Source organism: Fusarium falciforme, chromosome 3 (genome assembly GCF_026873545.1).
Source record: "Fusarium falciforme chromosome 3, complete sequence".
Taxonomy (NCBI): domain Eukaryota; kingdom Fungi; phylum Ascomycota; class Sordariomycetes; order Hypocreales; family Nectriaceae; genus Fusarium; species Fusarium falciforme.
In genome coordinates, this window is record NC_070546.1 from 144,950 (window position 1) to 171,045 (window position 26,096).

At 49.0% G+C, this 26,096-nt stretch overlaps 11 protein-coding genes across 11 annotated transcripts; 8 read left to right on the top strand and 3 right to left on the bottom strand.

The window, feature by feature from the left end:
• Positions 1 to 245: 245 nt before the first annotated feature.
• On the top strand, positions 246 to 2,941 carry NCS54_00334900 (Hypothetical protein; the record flags this gene model as incomplete). Its single annotated transcript, XM_053148926.1, has 3 exons — positions 246 to 376; positions 435 to 1,813; positions 1,866 to 2,941. 3 exons carry the CDS (start codon positions 246 to 248, stop codon positions 2,939 to 2,941), a joined length of 2,586 nt encoding a protein of 861 aa, XP_053004901.1.
• Positions 2,942 to 6,358: 3,417 nt separating this feature from the next.
• On the top strand, positions 6,359 to 6,809 carry NCS54_00335000 (Hypothetical protein; the record flags this gene model as incomplete). The annotated part of the gene is made up of 2 exons (XM_053148927.1): positions 6,359 to 6,422; positions 6,478 to 6,809. The coding sequence occupies 2 exons, from the start codon at positions 6,359 to 6,361 to the stop codon at positions 6,807 to 6,809; spliced, it is 396 nt and encodes a 131-aa protein (XP_053004902.1).
• Positions 6,810 to 6,881: 72 nt separating this feature from the next.
• NCS54_00335100 (Hypothetical protein) lies at positions 6,882 to 8,138 on the top strand (the record flags this gene model as incomplete). The annotated part of the gene is made up of 1 exon (XM_053148928.1): positions 6,882 to 8,138. The coding sequence occupies one exon, from the start codon at positions 6,882 to 6,884 to the stop codon at positions 8,136 to 8,138; it is 1,257 nt and encodes a 418-aa protein (XP_053004903.1).
• Positions 8,139 to 8,345: 207 nt separating this feature from the next.
• On the bottom strand, positions 8,346 to 9,105 carry NCS54_00335200 (Hypothetical protein; the record flags this gene model as incomplete). The annotated part of the gene is made up of 2 exons (XM_053148929.1): positions 8,346 to 9,000; positions 9,050 to 9,105. 2 exons carry the CDS (start codon positions 9,103 to 9,105, stop codon positions 8,346 to 8,348), a joined length of 711 nt encoding a protein of 236 aa, XP_053004904.1.
• Positions 9,106 to 10,699: 1,594 nt separating this feature from the next.
• NCS54_00335300 (Hypothetical protein) lies at positions 10,700 to 12,491 on the bottom strand (the record flags this gene model as incomplete). Its single annotated transcript, XM_053148930.1, has 3 exons — positions 10,700 to 11,318; positions 11,377 to 12,170; positions 12,270 to 12,491. 3 exons carry the CDS (start codon positions 12,489 to 12,491, stop codon positions 10,700 to 10,702), a joined length of 1,635 nt encoding a protein of 544 aa, XP_053004905.1.
• Positions 12,492 to 13,418: 927 nt separating this feature from the next.
• NCS54_00335400 (Hypothetical protein) lies at positions 13,419 to 14,516 on the top strand (the record flags this gene model as incomplete). The annotated part of the gene is made up of 2 exons (XM_053148931.1): positions 13,419 to 13,657; positions 13,715 to 14,516. The coding sequence occupies 2 exons, from the start codon at positions 13,419 to 13,421 to the stop codon at positions 14,514 to 14,516; spliced, it is 1,041 nt and encodes a 346-aa protein (XP_053004906.1).
• Positions 14,517 to 14,598: 82 nt separating this feature from the next.
• On the bottom strand, positions 14,599 to 16,430 carry NCS54_00335500 (Zn(2)-C6 fungal-type domain-containing protein; the record flags this gene model as incomplete). The annotated part of the gene is made up of 3 exons (XM_053148932.1): positions 14,599 to 15,489; positions 15,549 to 15,683; positions 15,738 to 16,430. 3 exons carry the CDS (start codon positions 16,428 to 16,430, stop codon positions 14,599 to 14,601), a joined length of 1,719 nt encoding a protein of 572 aa, XP_053004907.1.
• A 516-nt stretch (positions 16,431 to 16,946) lies between these two features.
• Positions 16,947 to 18,023, top strand: NCS54_00335600 (Hypothetical protein; the record flags this gene model as incomplete). The annotated part of the gene is made up of 1 exon (XM_053148933.1): positions 16,947 to 18,023. One exon carries the CDS (start codon positions 16,947 to 16,949, stop codon positions 18,021 to 18,023), a length of 1,077 nt encoding a protein of 358 aa, XP_053004908.1.
• Positions 18,024 to 18,441: 418 nt separating this feature from the next.
• On the top strand, positions 18,442 to 19,605 carry NCS54_00335700 (Abhydrolase-3 domain-containing protein; the record flags this gene model as incomplete). Its single annotated transcript, XM_053148934.1, has 1 exon — positions 18,442 to 19,605. The coding sequence occupies one exon, from the start codon at positions 18,442 to 18,444 to the stop codon at positions 19,603 to 19,605; it is 1,164 nt and encodes a 387-aa protein (XP_053004909.1).
• An 817-nt stretch (positions 19,606 to 20,422) lies between these two features.
• On the top strand, positions 20,423 to 21,916 carry NCS54_00335800 (Hypothetical protein; the record flags this gene model as incomplete). The annotated part of the gene is made up of 1 exon (XM_053148935.1): positions 20,423 to 21,916. One exon carries the CDS (start codon positions 20,423 to 20,425, stop codon positions 21,914 to 21,916), a length of 1,494 nt encoding a protein of 497 aa, XP_053004910.1.
• Positions 21,917 to 22,744: 828 nt separating this feature from the next.
• Positions 22,745 to 23,960, top strand: NCS54_00335900 (CRAL-TRIO domain-containing protein; the record flags this gene model as incomplete). Its single annotated transcript, XM_053148936.1, has 3 exons — positions 22,745 to 22,819; positions 22,904 to 23,462; positions 23,518 to 23,960. 3 exons carry the CDS (start codon positions 22,745 to 22,747, stop codon positions 23,958 to 23,960), a joined length of 1,077 nt encoding a protein of 358 aa, XP_053004911.1.
• Positions 23,961 to 26,096: the final 2,136 nt, after the last annotated feature.

Consider the following 26,096-nt stretch of genomic DNA (forward strand, 5'->3'; position numbering starts at 1 on the left):
GACCCCGCTCCCGAAAAGGCTCCGGGACTTTGGAGTTCCGTGCCCTTTTTGGATGGCGGAAATAAGAATCATCGAGCCGAGTGGTTGTGACTCCACAAACCGAACAAGACGGGGATTCAATCACCGCCTTGATTAAAGAGAATAAATTAGTAAATAAGAAGCCATCTGGGGACGCTTTCTGCCCTTGAAGTAACCCAAATCATCCATTCTCTGACGGAAGTCTCAGTAGCATTACTCCTTCTAGCATGGAACGGTCGACTCGGGAGTTGACGACTGGTTGGTCGCTGAAGCAGCGAGATGACCAGTCCGAAGAGCCTTGGCTTCCTGTCGCTCAGGTTCCCAGCCAAGTTCACATCGATCTCCTCGCCAACAAAATGTTTGCATCCCCGGCAACCTCAAAGTTTCCTGCGTCATGTAATGCTAATCTTGGGTAGAATTCCCGATCCCTTCGTTGATGCCAATGAGCTGAAAGTGCAATGGATTGGGGAGAAGGACTGGATCTACCGCATCCGGTTCAACGCAACTCCTTCAGAAGGCATGACAACGGCTCTCGTCTTTCAAGGGCTCGATACCTTCGCAACTGTTACTCTGAATGGATCCCAAATCTTGGAATCGGACAACATGCACATCGCCCATAGAGTGCAGATATCCCATCTGCTCCGCCCGGACCAAGACAATGAGCTACAGATCCTCTTCGAGTCGGCCTTGGTCCGTGGCCGGGAGCTCATCCACCAACATCCAGAGCACGTCTTTCACGTCCGCCAAACCGAAGCAAGCCGCGTCCCTGTACGCAAGGCTCAGTACAACTGGGGCTGGGACTGGGGTCCTATCCTGATGACAGCGGGACCCTGGCGTCCGGCTCTCCTGGAGCAGTACGTTGCGAGAATTGAAGACGTGTGGGCGCAGTACCACCTCTCTGAGGACTACATGTCTTGCTATGGACACTTGTTTGCGCGAGTTGACGGCAGCAAATCGGGTGACAAGGTCGTTCTCACATTACTACACCAAGACAAGACAACCTTCCAGCGGGAGTGCCGAGTTGCAGAAGATGGGCTTGTCAAGATTGCGTTTCAGCTTGATCAACCTTTGTTATGGTATCCTCATGGCTACGGGCCGCAGACCCGCTATCAGCTGGTCGCAGAACTCTTTCGCCAAGACCAAAAGCTCGATGCCAGATCCAAGGATATTGGGTTTCGTCATGTTGAGTTGGTGCAGGAACAAGACGACTTCGGCAAGTCGTTCTACTTCCGCATCAATGGCATCGACACCTTCGCCGGCGGCTCATGCTGGATCCCTGGCGACAGTTATCTCTCACGTATATCCAACGATCGTTATGTGGAATGGATCAAGCTTGCGGTAGAGTCCAATCAGATCATGATCCGCGTATGGGGCGGTGGCATCTATGAGGATGACGCCTTCCTGGACGCATGTGACTCTTTAGGAGTTCTGATCTGGCATGATTTCGCATTTGCATGCGCCAGTTATCCTGTTTATCCCTCATTCCTCAAGTCGATTGAAGAGGAGGCAAGACAGAATATCAGGCGGCTTAGATCGCATCCCTCGGTAGTCATCTGGGCCGGAAACAATGAGGACTATCAGGTCCAAGAGAGGTACAAGCTTGAGTATCGACCGGAAGACACCGATCCGAACTCATGGCTGAAATCGACATTCCCAGCTAGATACATCTACGAGTATCTGTTGCCAAAGTTGGTGCAGGAGGAGGACCCGTCTTGCATATATCACCCAGGGAGTCCCTGGGGCGATGGCCGAATCTCAAGCGACCCTTCGGTTGGCGACATCCATCAGTGGGATAGTAAGTGTTGGCAAACCTGCCTATTTCTCGTCTGGTCTCTAACGCAATGTAGTCTGGCATGGTCAAATGCACAGATACCAAGACTCGGCCCAACTTGCAGGTCGTTTCATCAGCGAATTCGGAATGGAGGCCTACCCTCATGTCGAGTCCATTCGCCGGGTCATCACGGACCCGGCGCAACAGTATCCAGGCTCTGCGATGATGGATTTCCGCAACAAAGCCATTGACCATGAGCGCCGCCTTCTGACATATGTTGCCGAGAACTTCCGGATTCCGCAAGGGCTATGCGCCTTCACCCACATCACTCAGATTCTTCAGGCAGAAACAATGCGGTATGCATATAAGTCCTGGAGAAGGATGTGGGGAGACGCTGGAGCGCGCAAGTGTGGCGGCGTGCTTGTGTGGCAACTTAATGACTGCTGGCCGACCATGTCATGGGCGATCGTCGACTACTATCTGGTGAAGAAGCCAGCCTTCTACGCCATCTCACGAGCTCTGAGACCTCTAGACGTTGGTATCGCCCGCAAGTGTCCAGAATGGACCTCAGGCCACGCCGATACCACAGTGACGAACACGGAGGAGTTTGATCTGTGGATATCGAGTTCTCGTCAAGGTCCTGTTGAGGTTGATGTGTCTGTCAAGTTCCTATCGATCCGATCCGGGCAGCCTATCGCCGAGGACATCACTACTCAAATCTCGGCAAAGCCCAACAGCACAACCGATATTTTCCAGAACAAACACATTGCGCCGTTTAACCAACTGGATGATCAAGGGTCAGAACAGCACGAACCCTTCATTATCTACGCCACCATCAGTATTGGCGGCCAGGTTGTTGCCACAGACACGGCGTGGCCGCAACCCCTTAAGTACCTCGACCTCTCGAATCGAAAGGTGAAAGTCGAGATTTCGCCATCCAGAGACCAAGTTGCAGTGTCAGCAGACCTGCCAGCCAAGGGATTTGTGCTGGCGGAGAGGGAGGGTATGAAGCTCAGTGACAACGGCTTTGACATCATGCCTGGGGAAAACCATATTATTCAATTGAGTAGAACAGTTGGAACAGCAGAGGACCTTGAATGGACGTACGTCGGGGCGATGGTTGGTGAAGGAAAGTGCAAGCCTAGGCTCTAGCTACCTAAGCAACACACACACACACAAGTCTGTTAAACCTCGTCGCCGTGAAGCAAAGCCGGGTTCCTCCCTTGCCGTTGCCTGGGCCAGGGGGGAGGCGTTGACAATAGCAGAAACGCTGGGAATGTTGGCCTGGGCAGAGACTTCTAACAATTCGTTCGGGAGTTGCGCATTCTTGGCCATAAGCAACTGAGAACACAGGCCAACATTATTGACATTTCGCTCTCTGTGTGGACGACCTCAATGTCATGGCTCACCCACCCTGGCTCTGGTGCTAGAATACTCATCACTTGGGTCTCCAGCCTCTTTTCTCGTCAAGAATTGTACATAGGATTTTCATTAAGTGTCTGTTTTAGGTGCTCCCATGAATGTCACCTCTTGTTTCACAGCTTCCCTTACTGGCGCATAACATCCAGGAATGTACAGCAGTTCGTTGGCGCTGGTTCGAACGGCTGTTGCTTTGACGGAACTATATAACCCTAATATTTTCGTGACAAAGGTCGCGGAATCACACATATAATCTATCTACTGAGTAAAAGTGCAAGGCTGCGTGGCTCCTAGTAACGAATATGAGAAAACGCCAAAAACCAAGAGCCGCGGAAGCGGCGATAAGGCGGGAATAGCTTCACGTTTTTGGTCCGTGTGGTCACGTGACTTTATTGTCAGTTAAGCCTCACGTGATGAAGACGTCAGATGCACCACCTGGCGACGGATGACGTTTGGTACAGTAACATGTCAAAAGTCTGTACCCACCCACCCAATTTCCCAACTACCTCATTTTCAACGCGCAACTTTACTTACATATTTCTTAGCTAAATAAAGTCCAATTATAATAATTCGTATATATAATGAAAGCCCTGCTCTTTCTCTTTAATATTTGGTATACTAACCCCGTGCCCGAATGTAGGCTCGTAGTCTTTTCTCGAGAGACTTAATATAGTTAAAAATCTGCTCTTGGGGAATTGCCCTCCACACTTCCTCTACGCAACGTTGTAATTCTGCCCTGTCTGCTTCGTTGTTTTTTAGATCTTGTAGATGAGTGTATTTCTTGCGTAATTGTCGCTTTAGAATACTCTAAATATTCTTAATGGGACTGAGATCTGGGGAGTGAGGCGGCTAATCTAAAAGCTTAATCCCGTATTTAAGCAACTAAGTCATAGTCGCCTTAGACATATGAATCCTAGCATTATCTTACTGAAACATATGGGTGCCGTCGTAGTGAGGCAGCAGTCCCTCCCCAAGGACTTTCCTATAGCTCCAGCCTAAATAACCTTTCTTTCTGGCTATCTGATCTCGTGTTATAGATAAAATAGAGGTACGACCTGTCGGCTAAATTCCTACCCAAAACATTATAGAAATCGTAGGTTTAATGTGGTCTCCCTTATTTATTAGTTCCTTATTATGCTTTTCATAAGGAAGCCGGAAGGCATATGCGTTGGGGTTGCCGCTTTTGTTCTGGATTATAACTTCGTCTGAGTTGATCATCTCGATGGTTAGCTAGGCGATAGACACTTAATCTTTAAATAGTCATACCTCCCGTAATTCTTTGACTTCGTCGATCTAACCTTGACACTAATGTAGCCGAATAGCTGCTTTTTCTTTATCTAACTTTGGCCGGTCGAGAGCTTTCTATTTGCGCCTATAATAAAGGGAAACGATGCGCTGGATTGTCCGGCGGGATATATAACCATCCAATGCGCCGATAAGCGCGTCCTATGAGATAAAGCGGTCTCGCCGAATCATACGCATAATATAGCGCTTCTGCACTCTATTAAGCTTCTACGGACGGCCGCTTTTAGGTCGATTTTTAAGCGTGGCGGAAGTATTGAATTGATTGATAATCTTAATGACGGCGCGATGGGTTGTGTAAAACTAATCGCCGACGTACCTCGCGGACTTACCTTGATGTATCAGCGCAACCATAACAGCTTTCGCTTCCATAGAGAACTCTTTATATTTCTTGCGATTTGGACATATAATATCCCCTAAGCGACGTTCCTGGGACATCGCGTTGAGAAGTTGTAGGGGTGTAAAGTCAGAGGGGTGGTCGAAGTCGCGTCGCGTTTTTGGCGCGGGCGCGTCGGGTGGATATAGACTTTTGTCACATAATTGTACATAGGAAAAATGATGCACGCCGGGTGTGCTTTGCGGGGCTCCACGCTTTATGTTTTGTCGCGAAAAGATTAGGGCCTATACCATTGATCGGATGCATTGTCTAGTTCTTGATTAACACAAAGTGAAATAGAATGCGCTCAGGTGATTTGATTGTAGCATCATCGTGAAATTTTGAGTGCATTGAGTCAGGGTTAATATGATGCGCAGAATCTGGTAGTTTCGGGCGCCATGGTTACCCTAGAGAACGTCACGCCTACCAGGCCCCATGTGAGTGGGCTGATTTACGAGACAATTGTACTGTAATATGATTCAGAGAAACTACAAGATGGCGCTGAATCGTTCTACTTACCATGTGATAACATAATATATTGTACGGAGTATTCAGCTTGTAAAACTCAGGCGTGTAGCTTTACTGAGGCCCACGGTTGCACTCCAATGGAGGTGCAAACCGGCAACCCCAGAAGGTACGCGCAGATCTGCCTGCTTGCGCGGGGACTGCCATTGGGTACGAAGCAGGGGTCTGGACCAATCATAATTAGTCTCTTCTTTTCCCACCAGATCTGGGATAAGGGATTAACACAATCCTATGCAGATTTTCTGCGCTAGTAGATGGTACTTTAACAGTGGGGCTGAGTTCGACAGCCCCCGCGCAAGCAAGGAGATAGAATGCAAGATAAGAATGCGATCGAGACCAGTGTGTTAAGACAGCTGGACCTTGTACCAAAGGAGAACGCGCCCACTAGGGGTCGCAATGGTGCCCGGTACCTCAGGCCTTAACACTGGTGTCACATGCAATCTTATTTCCAGCCGCTCCATTTTCGCCTAGTCTTCACCGAAAAAGGCATCGTGGAGCGCCTCATTCGATAGTTTAAAGATGCCAAGGCGACCTAGCATCTGCTGCCAGCAACGGGTTCATAACTGTATAACAGACTCTTGGAGGATTGATGATAACCGGAAAGGAATTACGAGCGTATGTTCAATCACAAAATCACCGAGAATGATAGTTTCGATATCCTGTAATCTATACCGCTCTTTCGCATTTTCATGCCATGCTATCATAGAGCAATCGCTGACAGACCGAAGAATGGGTATTATCTGTATAGGTCCCTGCCGCTTCAGCCGCGAACGCCACGTTCTGAAATAAGCATAAATAATATTGAGAAGGCAGACTCAAGCATGTTAAAGGGCCCATCCCTGGGACACAAAGCAGAGGCCCCCCTTCAGCTCCTCGGCTGCAGCGGCGCGTCTTGTTCATTCTCCCGCATCTTGCTCAGCTACCCAAGTGGGCGAACTTTGACGACAATGGCTGCAAGCAACCCTACGCGGACTGTGGTCTGGCTGGGGCTCACCACATCCGCCAGGGCAGGTAAGTACCCTGAACTGACGCACCCTTCGCCTTCCATCGCTAACACTCGCCGCAGCCTGCTCCGCCGAGGATCCCTTGACGCTCACGGAAACGACCCAGGTCTCCAGCATAGCGGAGGCTTGCGCAACGTATACCGGCGACCTTGAAATCGCCAACCTCACGGATTTCGTTAACCTGACGGGCATCGAGAAAATTGATGGCGAACTGAAATTCGACAACTCCCTTGGCGTTCAAGACGGCGCCACCATCTACAGCTCGACCCTCAAGAACATCACTGAAGGGTTCCTCGTCTATGGCCCTTCAGAAGCCGATCGGCCTTACGGGTGGCTGAACGTGTCGCTGCACGCCTTGCAGAGAGCCTACTCCATCGGCGTCTACGGACCTTGAGCCCGAGTGTTGCTGGACACGGCTCCGGAGCTGAATGTGACGGACTCCTTTATTGTCCATGGGGATGACGTGATGCAAGCTTCTGATCTCTACGTGAACGCCACCTACGTGTGGTTTCTCCAAGTAACCGACATTGACTTCTTGTCGGGCAGCTATCTGACGTCCTCAGCTGACCGGGTCGGGTATGTGGTCGTGAAGGGCAACAAAGGACTGAAGCAGGTACAGCTCGAGAGCCTCGAGCATGCCAGATATGCCATCAAAATATTTTCCAATCCAGATCTCGACAGTATTTCAATGCCACTCACGAATGCGAGCTTTGTGCAAATCCAAAACAATGGTCGCGATGCGGTGGTCTCCCTTCCAGAGCTGGAGTTTCTCGGAAATCGCAGCCACGAATCCTCCATGATCTCTGCCATGGGCACAGGCGGCGTCTTCCAGGACTTGATCGACATCAGCCTTCCCAAGCTGAAGCAAGTCCATGGCGACTGGAGGTTCTTCGGGAAGTTGAACTTCACATCAAATCTATTCTCAGAGCTCTACCTCCCGCGTCTCGAGACAGCGAACTGTACCCTCGGCATCGACGACAATGTTGCTCTGAATGACCTCTGGCTGCCCCGTCTCGACTACGTCAAAGACCTCGAGATCCACGCGAACCCACGCCTGCGCAATGTGACAGCGAACCTCCTCAAGACGGCGGACAAGATCAACATGACGGGGCCCTTTACCAACGTCGAGTTCTTCAGCATGGAGACGGTGACGGGAGATTTCTACCTCGTCGGGGATGACACGATGGACTGTTCATGGTTTGACGAATACTTTCTGAACAATATCGTTCAGGGCTCGTACAAGTGTGTTGGCAACCACACCAAGCCTGAGACGGAGCGGAAGCCCAGCACGCCCACGGATGAAGCTCAGCTGGAAGCTTGGGGACCGGGTAAAGATGGTGGTAGCGACAGTGGCGACGACACCGGTGACAAAGAGGGCACGAGCTCCGGAGGCAGTTCCAATGGAGAAGGGGGAGGGGGTCTCTCAACTGGAGCGAAGGCGGGCATTGGAGTTGGTGTTTCCATCATGGCCTTGACGTTGATACTTGGCGCTTGGCTCCTCTATCGCAAGAAGAAAGCACAGAAAGCACCCGAGGAGGCGCCAACCGCTGACCCGGGGTTCCAAAAGGCGGAACTTGATGGAAATTCCAACCCAACTCCTGTGGATATCGAGAAAGGTGAGAGCAAAATGGGCGTCACAGAAACGGTGCAGGCTGGGGAGCTGCCTGATTCAGGGAAGGTCGAGTTGCCTGCCAGAACGACGAGGGCCGAACTCCCGGCTTGAGACTGGAAGTCTCATTGGGACGCCTAAATGAGCACTTGACGTAATGAAGGGTTGATTGGTCTAGCTAGTCATTGGATTTGCTGCCCGATGGTCAATTCTGATCATGGTCGTGTCGATTGCCGCTTGGTTCTAATGCAACATGATCCGATCCATAGAGAAGGTGACGCTTGTTTTGCAAGGGTCGGGCAGGAAATTGCTGCCCTTCACTTAAGAGTCCCTAGGTCCGTGGAACCGAGGACGGAGATGCATCCTACGTTTCCCGTCTCGTGCACGGAGGTGCTTCTTAGATTCGCGGTTGCGAGTACGAAGAGCATGGAGGGAGCGGACCTTGTTGGAAGCCACGGGCACACGTTCGCATCGCTCGCCGCCGTCACCGTTTCCACAGCGGAAGGGGAGGAGACAGCAGCCGTCGTCGGCGAACTGTTCCAGGCCGTTGGCGCCCTCGCCGAGGGATTCGCAGTCGGGACCGTTGGGGAAGCCGCAGTTTTCGTCGTCGGCAGCATTGCCAGCATTGCCGGCGTTATCATTGCCAGCATTGTTATTGCCGTTGTTGTTGTTACCAGCATTGCCAGCATTGCCATTGCCAGCATTGTTGTTGTTGTTGTTCCCGGCGTCGTTGTTGTTCCCCGCATTATTGTTGCCAGCATTATTGTCGTTGTTACCGTTACCAGCGTTATTATTGTTATTGTCAGCGTTGTTATTGTTGTTGTTTCCAGCGACAGCAACCCTCTCACACCTCTCACCGCCATCACCATTGCCACATCGGATGGGGAGTAGACAGCACCCGTCATCAGCAAACTGCTCTAGTCCATTCGCGCCCTCGCCCAGCGATACACAGTCAGGTCCATCGGGAAAGCCGCAACTGAATGCCTGTTAGTACGTGTCATCTTGAGAGGGTTCGTAATTCGTACCCGTCCTGTGCAAAGACGCCTGCGATAAGAAAAGACAGAGGAATAAGGACCTTCATTTTGAACATCAAGAAAAAAAAAAAAATCTGCCAGCAGATATAAATGGGTATCGAAGAAATGAATAAGCTCAAGCACACAGTGATTGATGGTTAGAATCTCGAGTCTTTTCAATCGTGACGACAGCGACCCTTATATATACTCTACTACGCACCTGTTGAGACTCTTAAAACTGCGCTATAACCATCGCTCATACCCCTGGGTTGCCAGCTTAGACGCTTCCGTTTCAGGCAGGTTTCTGGGCACCTTGGCCACACGCGATGTCACGTCGCCTGTGTCGGGGCGGGGACAAAAAAAGAATTTTCGCTGACTGCATTTCTCGTGAGTGTCTGTTACAGGTTTTCTCACGATTGTCACAACCTGTTTCACAGCTTCCCCAGACGGCGCCTAGCATCGGGGGGGATCTAGCCTGCTCCCAGCCAAGCATTTCAGGAACGTCGGACAACCACTCGAAGGGGCGACGACCCGAACGGCAGTTGCATGGATGGAACTATGCCATTGACCGGATGCATTGTCTGTTTGCGGTTTAGACTTGGCTGGCAACCCGAGATTGGGATTAAGTTTTGGAGAAGGACAAGGCAAAACGGGATGGATTCAGGTGGTTAGACCATTGCACCATCATGGGAATTTGAGCGTTAAAAATCAAGGTAAACAGGGGCATCTCTGACCCTCCTTGGATTCTGACCTTCCCTGGACTATAGATTACTTTATTTAGCTATTAAACCACGACATAATTTAGCTAATCGAGGCTAATCGGCGAACCTAACCTTCCCCTAACAACCGGAGGGAGGTCAGAATACAAGGGGGTCAGAGATGCCCCTACTTATCCTATGGAATGGGAACATTCTGGTAGAAGGGAGAGTGAAAGGTTTCCATGATGGGCAAGTGGCATGTATGGTCGTGCTAGCTGCATTGGCATGGCCACTGCAACTATCTCTCCCTAATCTTGGTATGACGTATATTATTCCCATCACGGCCATCTTCGTCGGTGTCCGCTCAACAGTTCAACGACACGGCTACCGGTCAACGTACGATGGTGACATGGAGTTTCTCACGCCGTGGTTGGAACTTCTTGTGCTTCTGACAAACCTGCATGTCGATATTGACGACGTGAGAAGATTGTTGTCACACATCACGTGGCGTGACAAGCAGCATACTTATTAATGTATAGCATGGGCGGGCTAATGAGACTTCATCGATTCGAAGGCAAATTGAGCATCAACGAAGAACATTACACATTCACGCCATTTCCTCGATTGGTAAGTCGCCTATGAGTTTGGCGATTCTTTGCTAAACAATGCGAAGCAGGGAGAAAATCAACATTCCGGAAGCAAAATGTTGGGAGCAAGCCGGAGCTCTAATAAAGCCATGGGTATCGGGCAATTGCGATGCTGGCTTTAAGCATCATCCTCTACATTTACTACTACTAGCTCGAACACAAGTCTTGAATTCTAATCTGGGCTTTCTGGCTGTTGCAAGGAGGAAACTGCAGTCAAGACGTAGGACGAGACCCGAAACACTGGAGGTGTTGGATCGATCTGAATGTTACATCAGTCAAATAAGCATAGTATATAGAGTTATGTATTTAAAAGTTAATCAAGTCGACGGTTTCAACGGCGTCAGTTTCAGATACATCCCACTCTCTGGCTTGATAGTGATGACCCCTCTTGGCAACACCAGCCCATCGTCCATCGCCAGAGTCCACGAGAAGGCCCGCACCATAGCAGCCAGAAGGCAACGCATCTCGGCCTTTGCAAACCCCTGTCCAATGCAGCTTCGTGGCCCATGCAAAAAGGTCTCGAAGTCGTAGTTGCTGCTGGAGCCTCCATTCTGATTCGGTTTCCCCTCCTCAGTGATCCAACGTTCCGGGCGGAATTGTCCTGCATCTGGACCCCAAATCTCGGGTGAACGATTAATGTACCAGATCGAAATGATGATATCGGTTCCTTCGGGGATGAATTGATCGCCGATTCGCGTGTCGCAAAGAGCTTGTCTCATTGTGAGAGGTACTGTCGGGTAGAGGCGTAACGTCTCGTGCATGATGCCATTCAGATAGGGAAGCGGCTCTAGAATACCAGCGAGGTCAATTGTCGGATCGTTATCAAAATCTTGAGGCAAGGCCTCGTTGATTTCGTCTCTCAGCTTTTGCTGGATTTCCGGGTGCTTGGTCAGGAGGTAACATGCCCACGTGAGAGCGGATGCAGTTGTTTCGTGTCTAGGAGCGTGTAAGAGCAGGCACAGGAGAAAAAAAAAAAAAGGGAAGAATTGCTTACCCAGCAGCTAGGAAAGTCAAGAGTTGATCTTTCAAAGCCTCATCAGAAAAGTTGTTGGTTTTTATGAGAAGCGACAGAACATCGAAGTGGTCATCCTCTTTTTCTGTAATGGCGACCCTCTTCTCTTGGATCATTGGTCGGCAAATGTTGTTTAACGAACCAGTCAAGTGATTGAAAAGATCATTCATCTTCCATGGGATGAGACGAACGAAAGGAAGGCCAAGGGCCAAAGCCATCATGGCGAAGATGAGCTTTTCCCGGTCGGGCTCCAGAAGTTCTTCGTAGATACCGGCAAGCGGATCCTGCTTCTTCTCCACGGCGTCAAACTTTCGACCCAGGCCAGCGATGCCGATAATGTCAAGCGTGACTTTGCTTGCCCAAGTGCTCAGCTCAATGATAGGTGATCGGTTAGTGGAAATTTCCTGATTCAGCGTTCTTGTCAGGATTTCGGCCTTGTTCCACATCATCGGGTACAGGTTCTTGATCTGTCGAAAGTGGAATGCAGGCGTGGTGTTCTTGCGGAGGAACTTGTGCTGGTCGCCTTCAACAATGATGAGGCCGTCACCAAGGATGTGTCGCAAAAAAGAGCTGATCCTTGTCGGCTTGGCAAAGTCATAACATCGATGAACGAGAACGTCGGCTAGTAGGCGAGGATTGGTGACAAATATCTGGTTTCGGAGTGCGTTGAGCGCAATGAGGTCTTGATGAGGATACTGTTCCACGATATCCAGGAATAGGTCACCCGAGGGTCTACCTTTGACGACAAGGGCTCTATGAGCTGCGCTCAAGTACGCCTGAAGGATACAAGAGTCAGAATGAAATGTTGTTTTACAAAGAGAATAAACACGTGGTTCAATTGCAACAACTGGGGATAGAAAGATTGAGTTACTTACCTTTGGGCCAGGGATGCGGCGGAGAGGACTGAAGAGGACCGGATACAACAGCGCCCAGAAGAAGATTCCGAAGGCATAGTTGACGCACAGAATAGTCGCCACAGCGGCTACATGGCTTTGGGAGCTATAGTAGTTTGGGAACAACTTGATAACAAGCAGAGACTCGACTATTGCAGCCAATGTGAGGTTGGGAAAACTCAGGAGCTTAGATACGATGGTCATGTTGAAGTAGACGTAGTGATGATTGTATAACGAGCTTGATGGTTGATGAATAGGACAAATAGCCTCAGTTGAAAGCGTGTCGACCAACCTAAATAAAGAAGACAAGCTATGTAACGAATGCAAGGTTTCAACCTCAACACATTATGCAAGTAAAAGTTGCATCTGATTTCCATGTGAATACGTCGTAATCTATTGCAGCAGGTGCAGGGATAGCCAAGGCAGCCTTCGGAGTTGACAGGTACCGCTGTATGCCACCAAGTCTTGACGGCGATCGACCACGCGACCAACCACTCCAAGCCCCAAGGTCGGAGCTAATGCAGGTCGCAAAGGGGATCCAAATCGGGTTTAGAATGCGAATAGTCCACAACAACGGCATGGGGAGTGGAGGTCTTGAAGAGACAGTTCTGTTGAAGCCGGACATGTCTAGTTTAAGCAATCAATTCGTTTTTCACGCGCCCTATGGATTCACATGTTCTCTACATATTTTCCATTGTGCAATGGTTTCCCTTCAACTCGGACACGGAGAATTTCGCAATCTAGGCCGAAAATGGCTGGCGTCGACTTTACCCCGACGGCTTCGGGGTCTTGACAGGGCCGAGTGCACATCGGTATTTACAGATTGACAGGGAGGAATGAGGGAAACGGCCTACAAGTCAGGAATTGCATGAGACAAAAATCCTCAAAATTTGTCTTGAGCAGAATCGATTCTCTTCCTCTTTCACAAGACTTTGCCAGTACCCATCTCACACAGCACTCTGAGCCCAATTTCTTGACATGGCCTCTAAGATCACCCTTTACCTTCTCTTAGGCTGCGCTCTCCTTGGAGGTTACGGTAGCATGTTTACGTCATATCATCATGGCTTTTTCGATGCCCTGAGCGTTTGCATCGTCGAACCTACTTCCTCTTCACGGCAGTGTGTTCTAGACATGTCCGACTCTGTCGGGTCACTTTCAAACCGCTACACTGGTATTATCCATGTCGATTCTTTGATCCAAGTCCTCCTCGAGTTCTTCTCTCAAGGGTTGAGGAGTGACCCCAACCTGAACGGAATCGACATGGAGGCCTTGCTTGCCTTTGGGTATCTGGCCGCACAGTTTGGCGCTGCATGGTACCTTATGGCGCTTGAAGGTTTGAGGGTCGGAAATCGAGGCACTATATTAAGTTGGTACGTGTTGAAGATGGGCTGTTGAGACATACTGATTGAGTTCTGACTGTCATGCAGGACTGGAACTTTTGGCATCATTTTCCAAGGTGTCACTATCACCATCATCGCCCCAATCTACCTGATGCTTCAACTGCTGCTTTCGTCTCCGACGTTGGAGCCAACTTCGATCCTCGCGGACCCATTTGATCTGGCTCTTCTACCTGTGTCTACGGTCATATCCTACGTTTTGCCAACGATGGGGCTCTGTCTACCACTCCTGAAGGCCCTGTCTCGGAAAGCAAGGCTCATTGCCGTTGCTCTCTGGCAACCCTTTCCCTTATACCAAACGACAATACAAACTGTTTCACGCCTCTTTTGCAGAAGCAGACGCGGGAGATCCAATAAAACTGCCCGCATCAGCCCCAAAGAGTGCAGGAAGGCTCTGGACCGGGCATACACCTTTATTGCCTCGCTTACCATGGGCGTGCATTTGATGGTGGTGGGAATAATCTTCACATCACACACCTCAGATCTTATCCCAGAAGTATCAGGATACCACATCTTGGCTCTCACCTCGCTCACGAATCCCCCTACTCTAGCGCTTCTAGATCCGCCTTTGTCAGTGACAAGTTCAAGGGAGATTGTCGTGTCGTTCCTAAGGTGGGATGTCTACTGTACCTGTGCTTCAATGGTTATCTGGGCCAGCTACCAGCTAAGCATTGTGAGTGGATCTTCAAGTGTTATGGCTCGAGGCCTCAAGGCAGCGCTTTGGGGATTGATCGGTGGCCCGATCTTCCCAGCCCTGATGATTCTTTGGGAGAGAGATGATATTATCCTGGGCAGGCTGGAGGAGAGTAGTTGGTATCGGAAGGAGGAGTGAGATCCTCTCAATTCAGTCACAGATGAAATTGGTATCTTTCAGTTCATTGTATCAGTGCCAAAGATAACAAACAATAGCCAAATTAAGCCAGATGTACAAGACCAGTCTCAGTCTCATCCAATGTTCGACATTGCAACATCAATGAAGACGCCAGCGGGCGAAGGATTTCTTGTTCTTGGGCCCACCTAGAGTCACTGTAACCCCCCCCACCAAATCCGACTGCAGACCTTATCCCTATAGTCGAGTTCATTCTGGTCAGAATCTCGCTCGCCTTCTGGAGCTGAGCTGTTGTTGCATAAGCGCAATGCGACACTAGTCTGATGGAGTGGACGATGACAATTGCTGCTGCTCCATCATAAAGCATGGTGGTAGGCCGTCCAGTTGAGTCTACATCGCCCAATGCAAACGGAACACTTGTTAACATGTCATCAATAGCTCTCCTCACGTCTGACTCTAGGACTGGGATACACTCGGCCCAGAGGTCACGGTGAGAGCCGTCCTCTGTCTCTTGAACCAACTGCAGTTGGCTGTGATATGCCAACATTGTCAATAGTAATATGAGGAGCGCCGAGCGAATCAGGATGATGATACAAGCTGTCTCAGAGTCGCAGTACGTCATCCTTGAGCCCATTTCGCCGAGCACGGTTGGCGCGGCTCGGCCTTCAAAGGTGCTGTGCCAATACGACGGAGCCTGCTGATCCCAGACGTGAAATTGATCGAGCATTTCAAAACACTCTTGCAATAAGAGTTCCTCGTCTTCGGGCTCAGTCCTGCTTTCGGTGTGTGGCCAATGATCATCCTCCTCGTTCTTCTGTGCAGCATACTCCATGAGTTTTGACAGGCGATGTCGGAGTGACAGGGTCCTTGACATCATGGATAATGCCCGAAGGAGGGGATCAAAGAGCCCCATGACTGTAGCTATGGCACCGGGGTCGGTGTACGTATCGTCTTCGTGTAGGAAGGAGTAGATTTGCTGTCATCGCATCCGGATTAGCCAGGAGTTGGTTTAAGCAAGATGATACGTCTACTTACCAGCCGTAGATGAGCCAGAAGAAAAAGCTCAGCTCCCCTCCTCGTGCCAATCTGGCATGGCCCTCGCTTCTCTAGTAGATAAAAAAGTCCTGGGGCATGTTCCTTTGGATCACCCAAGCCTTCTCCGCTGATGTCCTATTTCGAGTCAGCGACAAGTCCAGCAAGTGGGCGGATAAGAACAGCACGTGCCTTGAAGGTGCAGAGTAGCAGAATGGTCGCAATCACTTTGTCATCAATGGCCTGACTATCAGTCTGGATGCTCTCTTGCAAGCTTCGAATGGCGCGGCCATAATTCCTAAACGAGTGTGTCCGAAGTTCCTCCCCCCCAAACTGATTATATGCCGCCATTTGGGCGACACTGAGGGTGGCTGTTTCGAGCAGGCCATGCTTGTAGTGATCGTAGAGGTCGGGGAGAAAGGTAAAGTGGCCGGGGAACCCATCGCCTTCATCGGGCGATACAAAACGACGGACGAAGTAGGACAGAAATACGTTATCGTGCGATTGCGTCGGCTGTCGAATGATGGCCCGGGGAAGTTGGTCGTTAGTCCCTGCAGCGACATCCTTGGCTCGCCTGCGAAAATTGGGTGAGACGCTTCCCCCAGTCCCCTCAGAAGCCTGAGGGCTCGACGCGGTCGGTGAAGCTTTCTCGAGCCTGGGCTTCTGTGTAGAGGAATGTCGAAAGTGAAACTGATCAGTGTATCCGAGGCATGGCTTGCCGTAGTTGTAGCATCTCCGACACGTGGGTTTGGCTTCGTCGCACTTGATGAGAGATATTATCAGTCTTTGCACAGCAGATTCTACGCATGGCAGAGGTTTCCTCACCTTCACCTTGCGCTGGCGACAGCGCAAACAGCCCGTGCTGAAGCGGCCTGGGAAGACCATGTCGAACTGGCGATACTGATGTCAGAATGCGGAGGCGGAGGCGGAGAGTCCAAGAATCTCGGTACTGGGTCCCGCGGACGATGCAGATTGCGGAGAACGGAGTCGGAGAGATTGTTGAATCTGGGGAAAAGAGGAGACAGCCGGCAACAGCGACAAGGGAGATCAATAGCGTCGACAGGGGACCTGGCCAGGATCGACATGCCGAGAACCTCAGTGAACCAATGACGCAAGCAGTCACAACAACCAACCTGATTCCAGTTTAGCTTGCGAATCTTCTCTTGATTTGAATTTGGACCTCGGCAGCGCCTGAAATTGAGGCCGTGAACTCCATTACCGAGAGTCCATTCGAGTTGAGAGAACAGGAACCGAAGTAGAGCAAGCTCATCCAGACACACCAGGTAATGATATATAATGCAACTGCTGTTAGTCGTACAAATGTGATTGTACCCAGTGCCTACGGATTTATCTCAACACACCTAGTCCTACCCTTTTGTCTCTCTCATACACGACCTCAAGATGACTTCACTGCTCTACTCCCCTGCGATCGAGTACATCTCCCAACTTGGTCGAATCATTCTCTCCCCCCTGTTGACAGGCCCATTGCTTCTCATAGCCACCCATGCTCCTCATCTCGCCCATGATGCTCTTGCCTCTGTCATTAGTAGGCTGCCAGACTCAGTCACGGAATCTTTGAAGCCTGCAACTATCAAGCTTGCTTTGCAAGTTCTTGTGGGCCTGGGCTTGATTAGGTCCTTCAACAAGACCCTCAACACTATGGCTTCCAATTCTTGGCGTCTTAGAGCAAGCAAAGGCTGGGACTGGCCGAACGAGATTGCTGTCGTCACCGGGGGTTCGAGCGGAATAGGCAAGGACATTGTCAAAAGGCTTGTCAGCCTTGGTGTTCGGGTCGCTGTCCTGGATGTCCAAGACTTGCCAAAAGACTTGCAAGAGAACCCGCGTGTCTCTTTCTACCACTGCGACGTTACCTCTGCCGAGTCTGTCGCAGAAGCCGCCGACGGTCTTCGCCGGGAACTTGGGCATCCATCCATCCTCATCAACAACGCCGGCATTACCAAGCCAACTCCCATTCTCAAGATGCCCGAGTCATTTCTCCGCAGAATCTTTGGCGTCAATGTCATGGCTTTGTGGTTCACCACCCAACAGTTTCTTCCCCGCATGATACAGCTGGACAAGGGTCACGTAGTCACGGTTGCAAGCATCGCATCGTTTGTTGCACTTCCAACTGGGGCAGACTACTCGGCCACGAAAGCTGGGGCGTTGTCATTTCATGAGTCTCTGGCATGTGAGCTGAAGCACTTCTACAAGTCTCCAAATGTCCTAACAACTGTCGTCCACCCCAATTTCGTCAGAACTCCTCTCGTTGAGGACTTTGCAGATCACCTCGAAGGCTCAGGTGTTCGGTTTCTCACAAGCGATCAAATTGCTAGTGAAGTTGTTGGGCAGGTAAAGAGCAGAAGGGGTGGCCAGCTTATTATCCCACGGTCTGCGTCAGCCATCTCGGGTATTCGAGGGTGGCCGACCTGGCTTCAAGAGCTGCTGCGCGATGGTATTGGGAAAGGTGCAGTGCGGTAGATTAGAGGTAGCCAATATCTAGCGAGCTTGGTGCATGTAGAAGCTGAAATTAAATGCAGCTTAGGCTGAAAGGTTTCTTATCGGAGCCAAATAGCACCTGTGACGAGCAAGCTCTCCATATTCCTCCGCGTGTTCACGTGAATAAGAAACGCAATTGACTGCCAAGTTACTAACTAGAGGAACTGGGCGATGCGTGACTTGAGAATAACTAGAAATGATGTTACAGCGATCCCTAGTGATCTTGACCTGGGCTTTAAAGCTGATGCCGAGGTACGTTTCCACACTGGAGGACTATGTAAGGGGAGCAATCCCTCCCGCAGAAAATGCTTTTTACAGTCAACTTTGCTTGAACCTGCGACAACCACCGAAGAGACAACACCTTATCAATCAATCTGCCCAAAACCTGAAACCTTTCACCATGGCTGCCAATTCTCCTTTGAAAGCCTTGTTCGCCTACATCTATGTCCTCCTGTACTCACCATGGCTACTCTCTCACTTTGGGCTTGACGTTGCCCTCTGCCTGCTTCCATGGGCGCGACCCTCCCGGCAGTGGTCATTGAACCAGGCTGCGCGCATGCGCGTAGTCAGACTATTGCTGCTGTACTGGTCGCTTACAAAGGCAGGAGACAGGCTTACTCTTCGTCCGGGGCGAGAGAAGAACCGTTTCGAAGTTGTCGCGCCGAGGTCTCCCAAGCTATACAGAGGAGTATTGTCAGACATTGCCATTCAGCCTACTCAGCTGGGCTTGACTTGGACACCAGCCCGGCCGCCGCCTCCTGAGCTGGTACGATCGAATATGATGGTGGTTCTTCACTTTCACGGAGGCGCCTTCGTTATCGGTAACGGTCGCGATGAAGATACCGGGTATCTTGCTCGATATTTGATAGAGCAAACGGGCTGCACTCATGTATGCACGCCGCAATACCGTCTGTCTAGTAGCAACGGCGGGCGCTTTCCCGCTCCGCTACAAGATGCTCTCACGGCATACCTCTGTCTGATCAAGACCAAAGGCATCCCGGCCAGCCAAATCATTCTGTCCGGTGATTCGGCGGGAGCCAACATTGCACTTGGACTGTTGCGATACATCCACGAGTATGGTCAACAGGACGAGATCCCATTCCCACGAGCGGTCACTCTTTGGTCGCCCTGGGTTGATGTGAGCGCGGCGCTCGAGCAAGACATGACAAGGTCACCCAACTACAAAACAGACTATCTCAGCAAAGAGTTTGGGCGATGGGGCGCCTTGACAATCTCGGAATCTGGCATGTTTGACCCGTCGGGCCCATATCTATCACCGCTACGTCACCCCTTCAAACCAGACGTAAGCATCCCGACGTTTGTCAATGCAGGAGGCAACGAAGTCCTCTATCACGACATCCGGGACTTCTGCGAGCGCTACCAGAAGCATGGTTGGATGATTCACCTGGACATCTCTGAACACTGTCCCCACGACATTCTTTTGTTGGGACCTCGGATCGGGTTTGGGGCCGAGGCAGAGAAGGCAGCAGAGCACGCAAAGGATTTCCTTAATGAGGCTGCAGGCATCAATCTTTGCAGCTACAGCCGAGACTCGTTGTCGTAGAGTAGTAGCTTCTCTCATAGGCCAGCAATTTCACATGCATTCGATTCAGAGGTAGCGGGGTAACTCGCTCTGTAATGACGCGCAACTGCCATGATCATGGGACTCTCAACGGCTGAATCGCATGTCGATAGTGAAACGGAGCATCGGAGCAACTGATGATTCCTTGCCAGTCGAAGTTAATGCAGTCTTGACAGCCAAGTCGCGTAGTTGCGTTCGGCTATGTCCCCATCCCGAGCAACCTGACCACCCGCTAACAACTGACAGGTTTGGGTGGGCTGTCTAACCTGAGGGGGACAGGATCGTCCAAGGCGCAGAGATTCAGCACGTCCTTCCCCGCATTCTCTGTCATGAAGCCAGCCCTCGAATGGGGTTCCCTTGTGCGGTTTAGCTTGCGATCTTGCATCTGGTTCCGCGGACACCGCGCCCCGAAGGAGACAAGGCACCACATACAAGTCCGATGTGATCATCCGACACAGTCTTCAGCAAGATGTACGTGGTTTTGGATGAGTTCACATGTTATCAGTCGCTCTCTCGGAAACTAGGCTATAACCGGGCGGTTAACTTGACGCAACACGGCAATTGAAAGACCCCGACGCCGGCAACCGAGGCTCCATTGTGTGTTGCGCCACCTATGCAAGGGCAATGACGATGGTGGAAAGATTGACGTCTAGACAATATATGGCCATCATTGAACGGCAGTATGTTTCGCTCATGAGTTAGATATCTAGATCTTCCTCGTTTATACAGAAACTTGCCAGCCTCCTGCTTATTTTCAATATCTTTTGGTCTTCATTTTGATCAATCATCTTTAGGCGCGATGGGCAATCACGCAGAAGAACCAGTCGTCAATTCCACTACCCAAGATGGTTTGTCATTCGATGTCATCATCATTGGAGCAGGCATCTCTGGAATCAACGCCGCATACCGCATCCAAACCGAAGGACCATCCGACTTCACATATGCCATCCTCGAAGGCCGCGACTCCATTGGAGGTACATGGGATCTGTTTCAATACCCGGGCATTCGATCAGACTCCGACATCTTCACTTTTGGCTTCCCGTGGAGCCCGTGGAAGCACAATGAATCTTTGGCTGCTGGTGACAAGATCAAAGACTACATGATCGAGTCCGCTAGATCAGCCGGCATTGATCATCATATCTGCTACAACCACACTGTGTTGACGGCAAACTGGCGCTCCGGAAAGAAGACGTGGGAGCTTCAAGTGACTCGACCGGGAGAGGATGAGCCTACTCTCTTCCAGGCTCGATTCCTGCTCCTTGGCACCGGTTACTACGACTACCAAACACCGCTCCAGACAGTGATCCCAGGGATTGAGAAGTTTGAAGGAAAGGTCATCCATCCCCAGTTCTGGCCTAAGGACTACGACTACACACACAAAAACGTCGTGGTCATTGGGAGCGGTGCCACTGCTGTCACGATTGTGCCATCCATGGCCGATAGGGCGGAACGAATCACTATGTTGCAGAGAAGCCCGGGGTATATCTTTCCCTTGCCCTCGAACAGTTTCTTCACGACTCTTCTCTTCACCGTCCTACCCGCAAGTGTCGCCCACTTTCTCAACAGGCTCTTGTGGCTGTTTAGGAGCTACTTGACAACACTTCTGTGCAAGTCATGCCCTGGTTTAGCCAAGAAAATTATTAAACATGTCACCATCAAGCAGCTCCCTCCTGATGTCAGCTGGGACCCTCACTTTAAGCCTCGATACAACCCATGGGAACAAAGATTCTGCGCCTGCATGAATGGTGACTTCTTTGCTGCCATTCGGTCGGGTAAAGCAGACGTCGTCACTGATACGATCAAGACGGTCACTGAGAAGAGCATTGTGCTTCAGTCAGGCGCAGTCTTACATCCGGATGTCATCGTCACAGCCACCGGCTTGAAGTTGCGCTTTGGTGGAGGAATCAAGTTCACGGTAGATGACCAGCCCTTCAATGTCGCCGACAAGTTTGCGTGGAGGGCGGCCATGCTCCAGGACGTCCCCAATCTCCTCTTCATGACGGGCTACGAGAATGCATCGTGGACACTTGGGGCCGACGTCAGCGCGCGGCTCTTTGTGCGCATCCTTCAGAAGATGCGGCAGCGAAAGGCCAGCGTTGCGGTGCCACGGAACGCTGCGTCCAAGGACATGCCAGTGAAGCCCATGATGAGCTTGAGTTCAACTTATCTAAAGAATGCTGGGGCAGTTTTCCCAAAGGGCGGAACAGGATTATGGAGCCCAAAGTCCAATTACTTTGCCGATATGGCTGGGGCCAGCTGGGGAGATGTGGCCAAGGACCTGGAGTTCTCGTAGGAAGAAGCATCGTAGCTGCGAAAGTTTCTGCTGGGATCGTCAATTGGCATGATTTAAATAGGTAGAGGATGTGTTTCATATTTTTCCGTCATGAATCAAACTCTGATGTTGCTGCAACAAATCTAAATTGTTTGATGAGTCTCGACGGAATGTTGCGTTCGCGAGAATCACAACCACTGTTTCTTCCTACGGTATATTCTCGTGCCATTGAACACAGTGAAGTCTTGGGGGTACATGAAATCGCATTCTAAACTCCTTAGGGGCCCAACTAGATCATCTTGATCCCCTTCAGTGCGAAACGTCGTCCGGATCGGCTCACGTTGCGCCACTATCACAAACCATGTAGATCTCGCAATGACGTCTTTTCTCCAGCCAACAGATCGTCTTTGCTACGTGCGGGGTACATTAGCTCCCAATAGTACTGCCGAAGCCCCAAGACGCTGGTTCCGAGACACCAACTCCAACGTTCCTCGTGGCTTTCCCGATTCAGGACCACCTTCCGAGCAGATGGTTGTTTGGACCAGCACCATTGAGTTGGCCACGGCGAAACTTGGTCTTCTTTAGTTCTGTCATAGTGACCATGATCATAGCCGAGGAAGAGTGGACTGCGGAGCTACCATCCGCTTCGGCCAACATTCTCAATACCCTATTAGATAGCTTGTGATTTCGTTTCCTTCAACGGGCGGCAGAGATACTTAGACGTCACATCTAGCCCACGACACTCCAACTGGCTCTACACAATATTCCTTTTCAGCATCTCCTATGAACGTTTTCTTCTCCTGTAGTTTCAACCAATCCTCCTCAACTATAAGCACTTTAAGCCTCACCATGTCCACTCAATCGGAGCCTGGTACTCTTGGCAACCTGACGGTTGACGAAGAACGCAAGCTGCAGGAGGCATGGGTACATTTACTGCGACTCTGCGGGCCTTACTGTGTTAGCCACGATGCTCCTGACAGAAGTCATGAGTTCCAGTAACACCTCAAGGACAAGTCGCCAGAGAGCTTCAGCCGCCTCTTCTGGGGGATGATACTCGCCGATCATCCTGATGCAACTGTCCTCCGATTCCTCCGGGCCCGAAACTGGGATGTGTTGAAGGCAGTCAATATGCTCGTCTCTGCAGTCAACTGGCGAGGTGAAAGGCGTGTTGACGAGGCCATTGTTGCAGGGGGCGAGAGCGTCGGGTTGAAGAAAGCGCCAACTGTGGATGAAGAAGCATTCATCATGCAGTACCGCTCTGGAAAGAGCTATGTTAGAGGCACCGACAAAGACGGACACCCAATCTACATCATCAGAGTTCGCCTTCACGATCCACATAAGCAATCTCCCGGGGCCATGGAGACTTATGTCTTGCACAACATTGAGACCCTCAGAATGATGGCACGAGATGCGCACGACAAAGTCTGTCTGATCTTTGATCTGAGCGGATTCGGACTGCGAAACATGGATTTCCATGTCGTCAAGTTCCTCATTGAGATCCTGGAGGCCAGATACCCTGAAACTCTTGCCTCAGTGCTTGTCCACAACGCTCCGTTCGTCTTCTGGGGTAAATAGCTTCTCCATTTCATTATCGCTCTTCAGATACTAACTTTATTTGATAGGCATATGGAGTGTCATCAAACATTGGCTGGACCCTGTCATCTCGTCCAAGGTTCATTTCACCAGCGGCACAAAAGGCTTGATAAAGTTCATTCCCAAGGACAACCTACAGGCGTCCTATGGGGGTCAAGACGCCTGGGAATACAAGTACATTGACCCAGTACCAACCGAAAATGAGAGAATGCAATCGGAAGAGAAGAAGGTCAAAGTCCAGCAGGAAAGGGACGAGCTGATCGATCAGCTCAATCGATTGACAGCGGACTGGGCGTCTCTGGAACCAGAGTTTGTTCTGGGAAAAGAAAAGAATGAGGAGAGAAACCAGCTGGTGAAGGTGCTTCAGCTGAACTATTGGAAGCTGGATCCATATGTCAGGGCGACAACTTACTATCATCGAGTTGGGGTAGTAACCAGAGTGGGAGATGTCGACTTCAAGGCGGCCAGATAGGTGTTGCATGCCCGTTGGTTATTGATTGCATTCCCGTAGTTCACAAGTAAGAATGGTAGTTAACTTGACTCATGTTACCTTCGAGTGATAGTTGTTGAGATATCCATAATCGCATTAGACTACTCCTTTAGACTTAATAGTGATGTAAAATTGCATGGAATTATTCAACGAATCTCCTTTATCAAGATATCCGGAGAAGTCTAGGTTAGCAACTAACGACCCGCTTCAGTACCGCGTAGATACCTTTACAATCTTGCCAGCCGACCATACTACGTGCCTCGGGACGCCATTTTAGATGGGTTTATTTGGACCATTGATCCAAACTGTGAGGCTCCAGATCTCACACGGGTTGTCTGAACCCAGCCTTTGCCTGGAGTATGTTCTCATATCCATGCCTGTTGGTGGTTGTACTCGCACGGTTGCAGGATTTGGAATAAACTCGACGCTATTGATTGTAGTCTCCCTTATCACAAACCCCCTTGTCGCATCCCTGCCAAGGCAATTTGGCTATCGCCGTTTAGGCCCTGATCATGAACGGGGTTCAAAATGAATTATGATTTAAATTTTCCTGTTAAATGAATGAGGGGACACGCTTTCCTCGATCTGGCACCGCTCTAAGCAAGGGATATAAGAATTAACCGTCCTAGTTGCATCTCTGACCCTAAGGATCATCATCCATATATATCACGCTAGCCAGGGGCTACTATGGCCTTTAGCTTACCCATGGAGGTAAGAGGGATATTAATTATATTGATTTTTATGATTTATTTTAAATTAAGTAGGAAGAGGTAATTAAAAGCTATTTATAGTCCTAATTTTAGTTAGAAATAATATTTAAAAATAAGGAAATAAAGAAAATTACTTACCTAATTAATAATAATAGCCTCTTTAATAATAAAAAGCTTCTTTATTAATTAATAATAAAAAATAAAGTTATTATTAATCGCTATAGGGTTTTTATTATATTATACTTCCTTAGTATTATTAATAATAAGAGACTAACTTAGCGAGGCTATTATCGCTATTATCTATGCGCTAATATATATCTTATAAGAGAATATATATTATAGCTACTTAGAGGGGATAATAATATATTTAAATATTTATTTTATATATTATATGCCCTATTTTAGGCCCTCTATTAGTAATTATAAATTAATATTATTACTTATAATAATAGATATATATCTCTTAAGTAAAAATTAATAATTATATTATAAATATTTATATACGGGGAGCTATAGAGAAATATTACTTTTTGCTTTTATATTAATTAGGGAATAATCTTAAATATATTTTATAAACTTATTAAACCTCTCTAGTGATTATATATCTACTTTATTATATAGCTAATAAATTATCTCCTTAATTTATTAATTTTTATAGAATTTTCCCTAAAGATAAAAGTATTTAATAATATTATTAGGGCTATAAATAGATATTATATACTTATCTTTATTCTTTATTAATAATAAAGAAGATATTAGTTAAAGAAAAATAATATCTTATAGAATATCCTTATAGTAATTAACTTTAAAAGGTTCTTTATATATATACTTATAGGCGCCGAGGGATCTATTAATAACTCCTTACTTATATATATAATAAAGACTATAAACCTATAAATCCTATTAATATAATTTTATATTACTAATGCGGGTTTTAGCTCTAGAAGAGGTATCTTAATTTTATTCCTAGAAATAAGATACTATCTATAAGACTAAGAAGCAGCTACTTAATAGCTATAATGCCCGGAAGAGATATATAACCTTCATTACGCCTAGCTTCGCATAATTATTAAGTAGATCTTTAGCTAGGTTAAGAGGAAGTTTAAGATTATAAGATATAGCGCTGCCGAGTATTTTATTAAAGACTAGTATTAGATTATACTTATAGTCACGGGTCTATAGAATTTCTTCTTAGTAAATAGCCTAGAGCCTAGCAAGTATAATCTTAATCTTCTAATATACCTAAATAACTTCCCTTTCGCCCGGGAAGTAATAAAAGTAGCTAAGAGGTATATAGATAACTTCGTGCTAATATAGATTTCACTTAGGCTATACTATATTATCGCTAAAGCGACTTAGCAGTAATATAGCGCTATATTAAGAAGAAGAAGAAAAAAAGAGTAATATA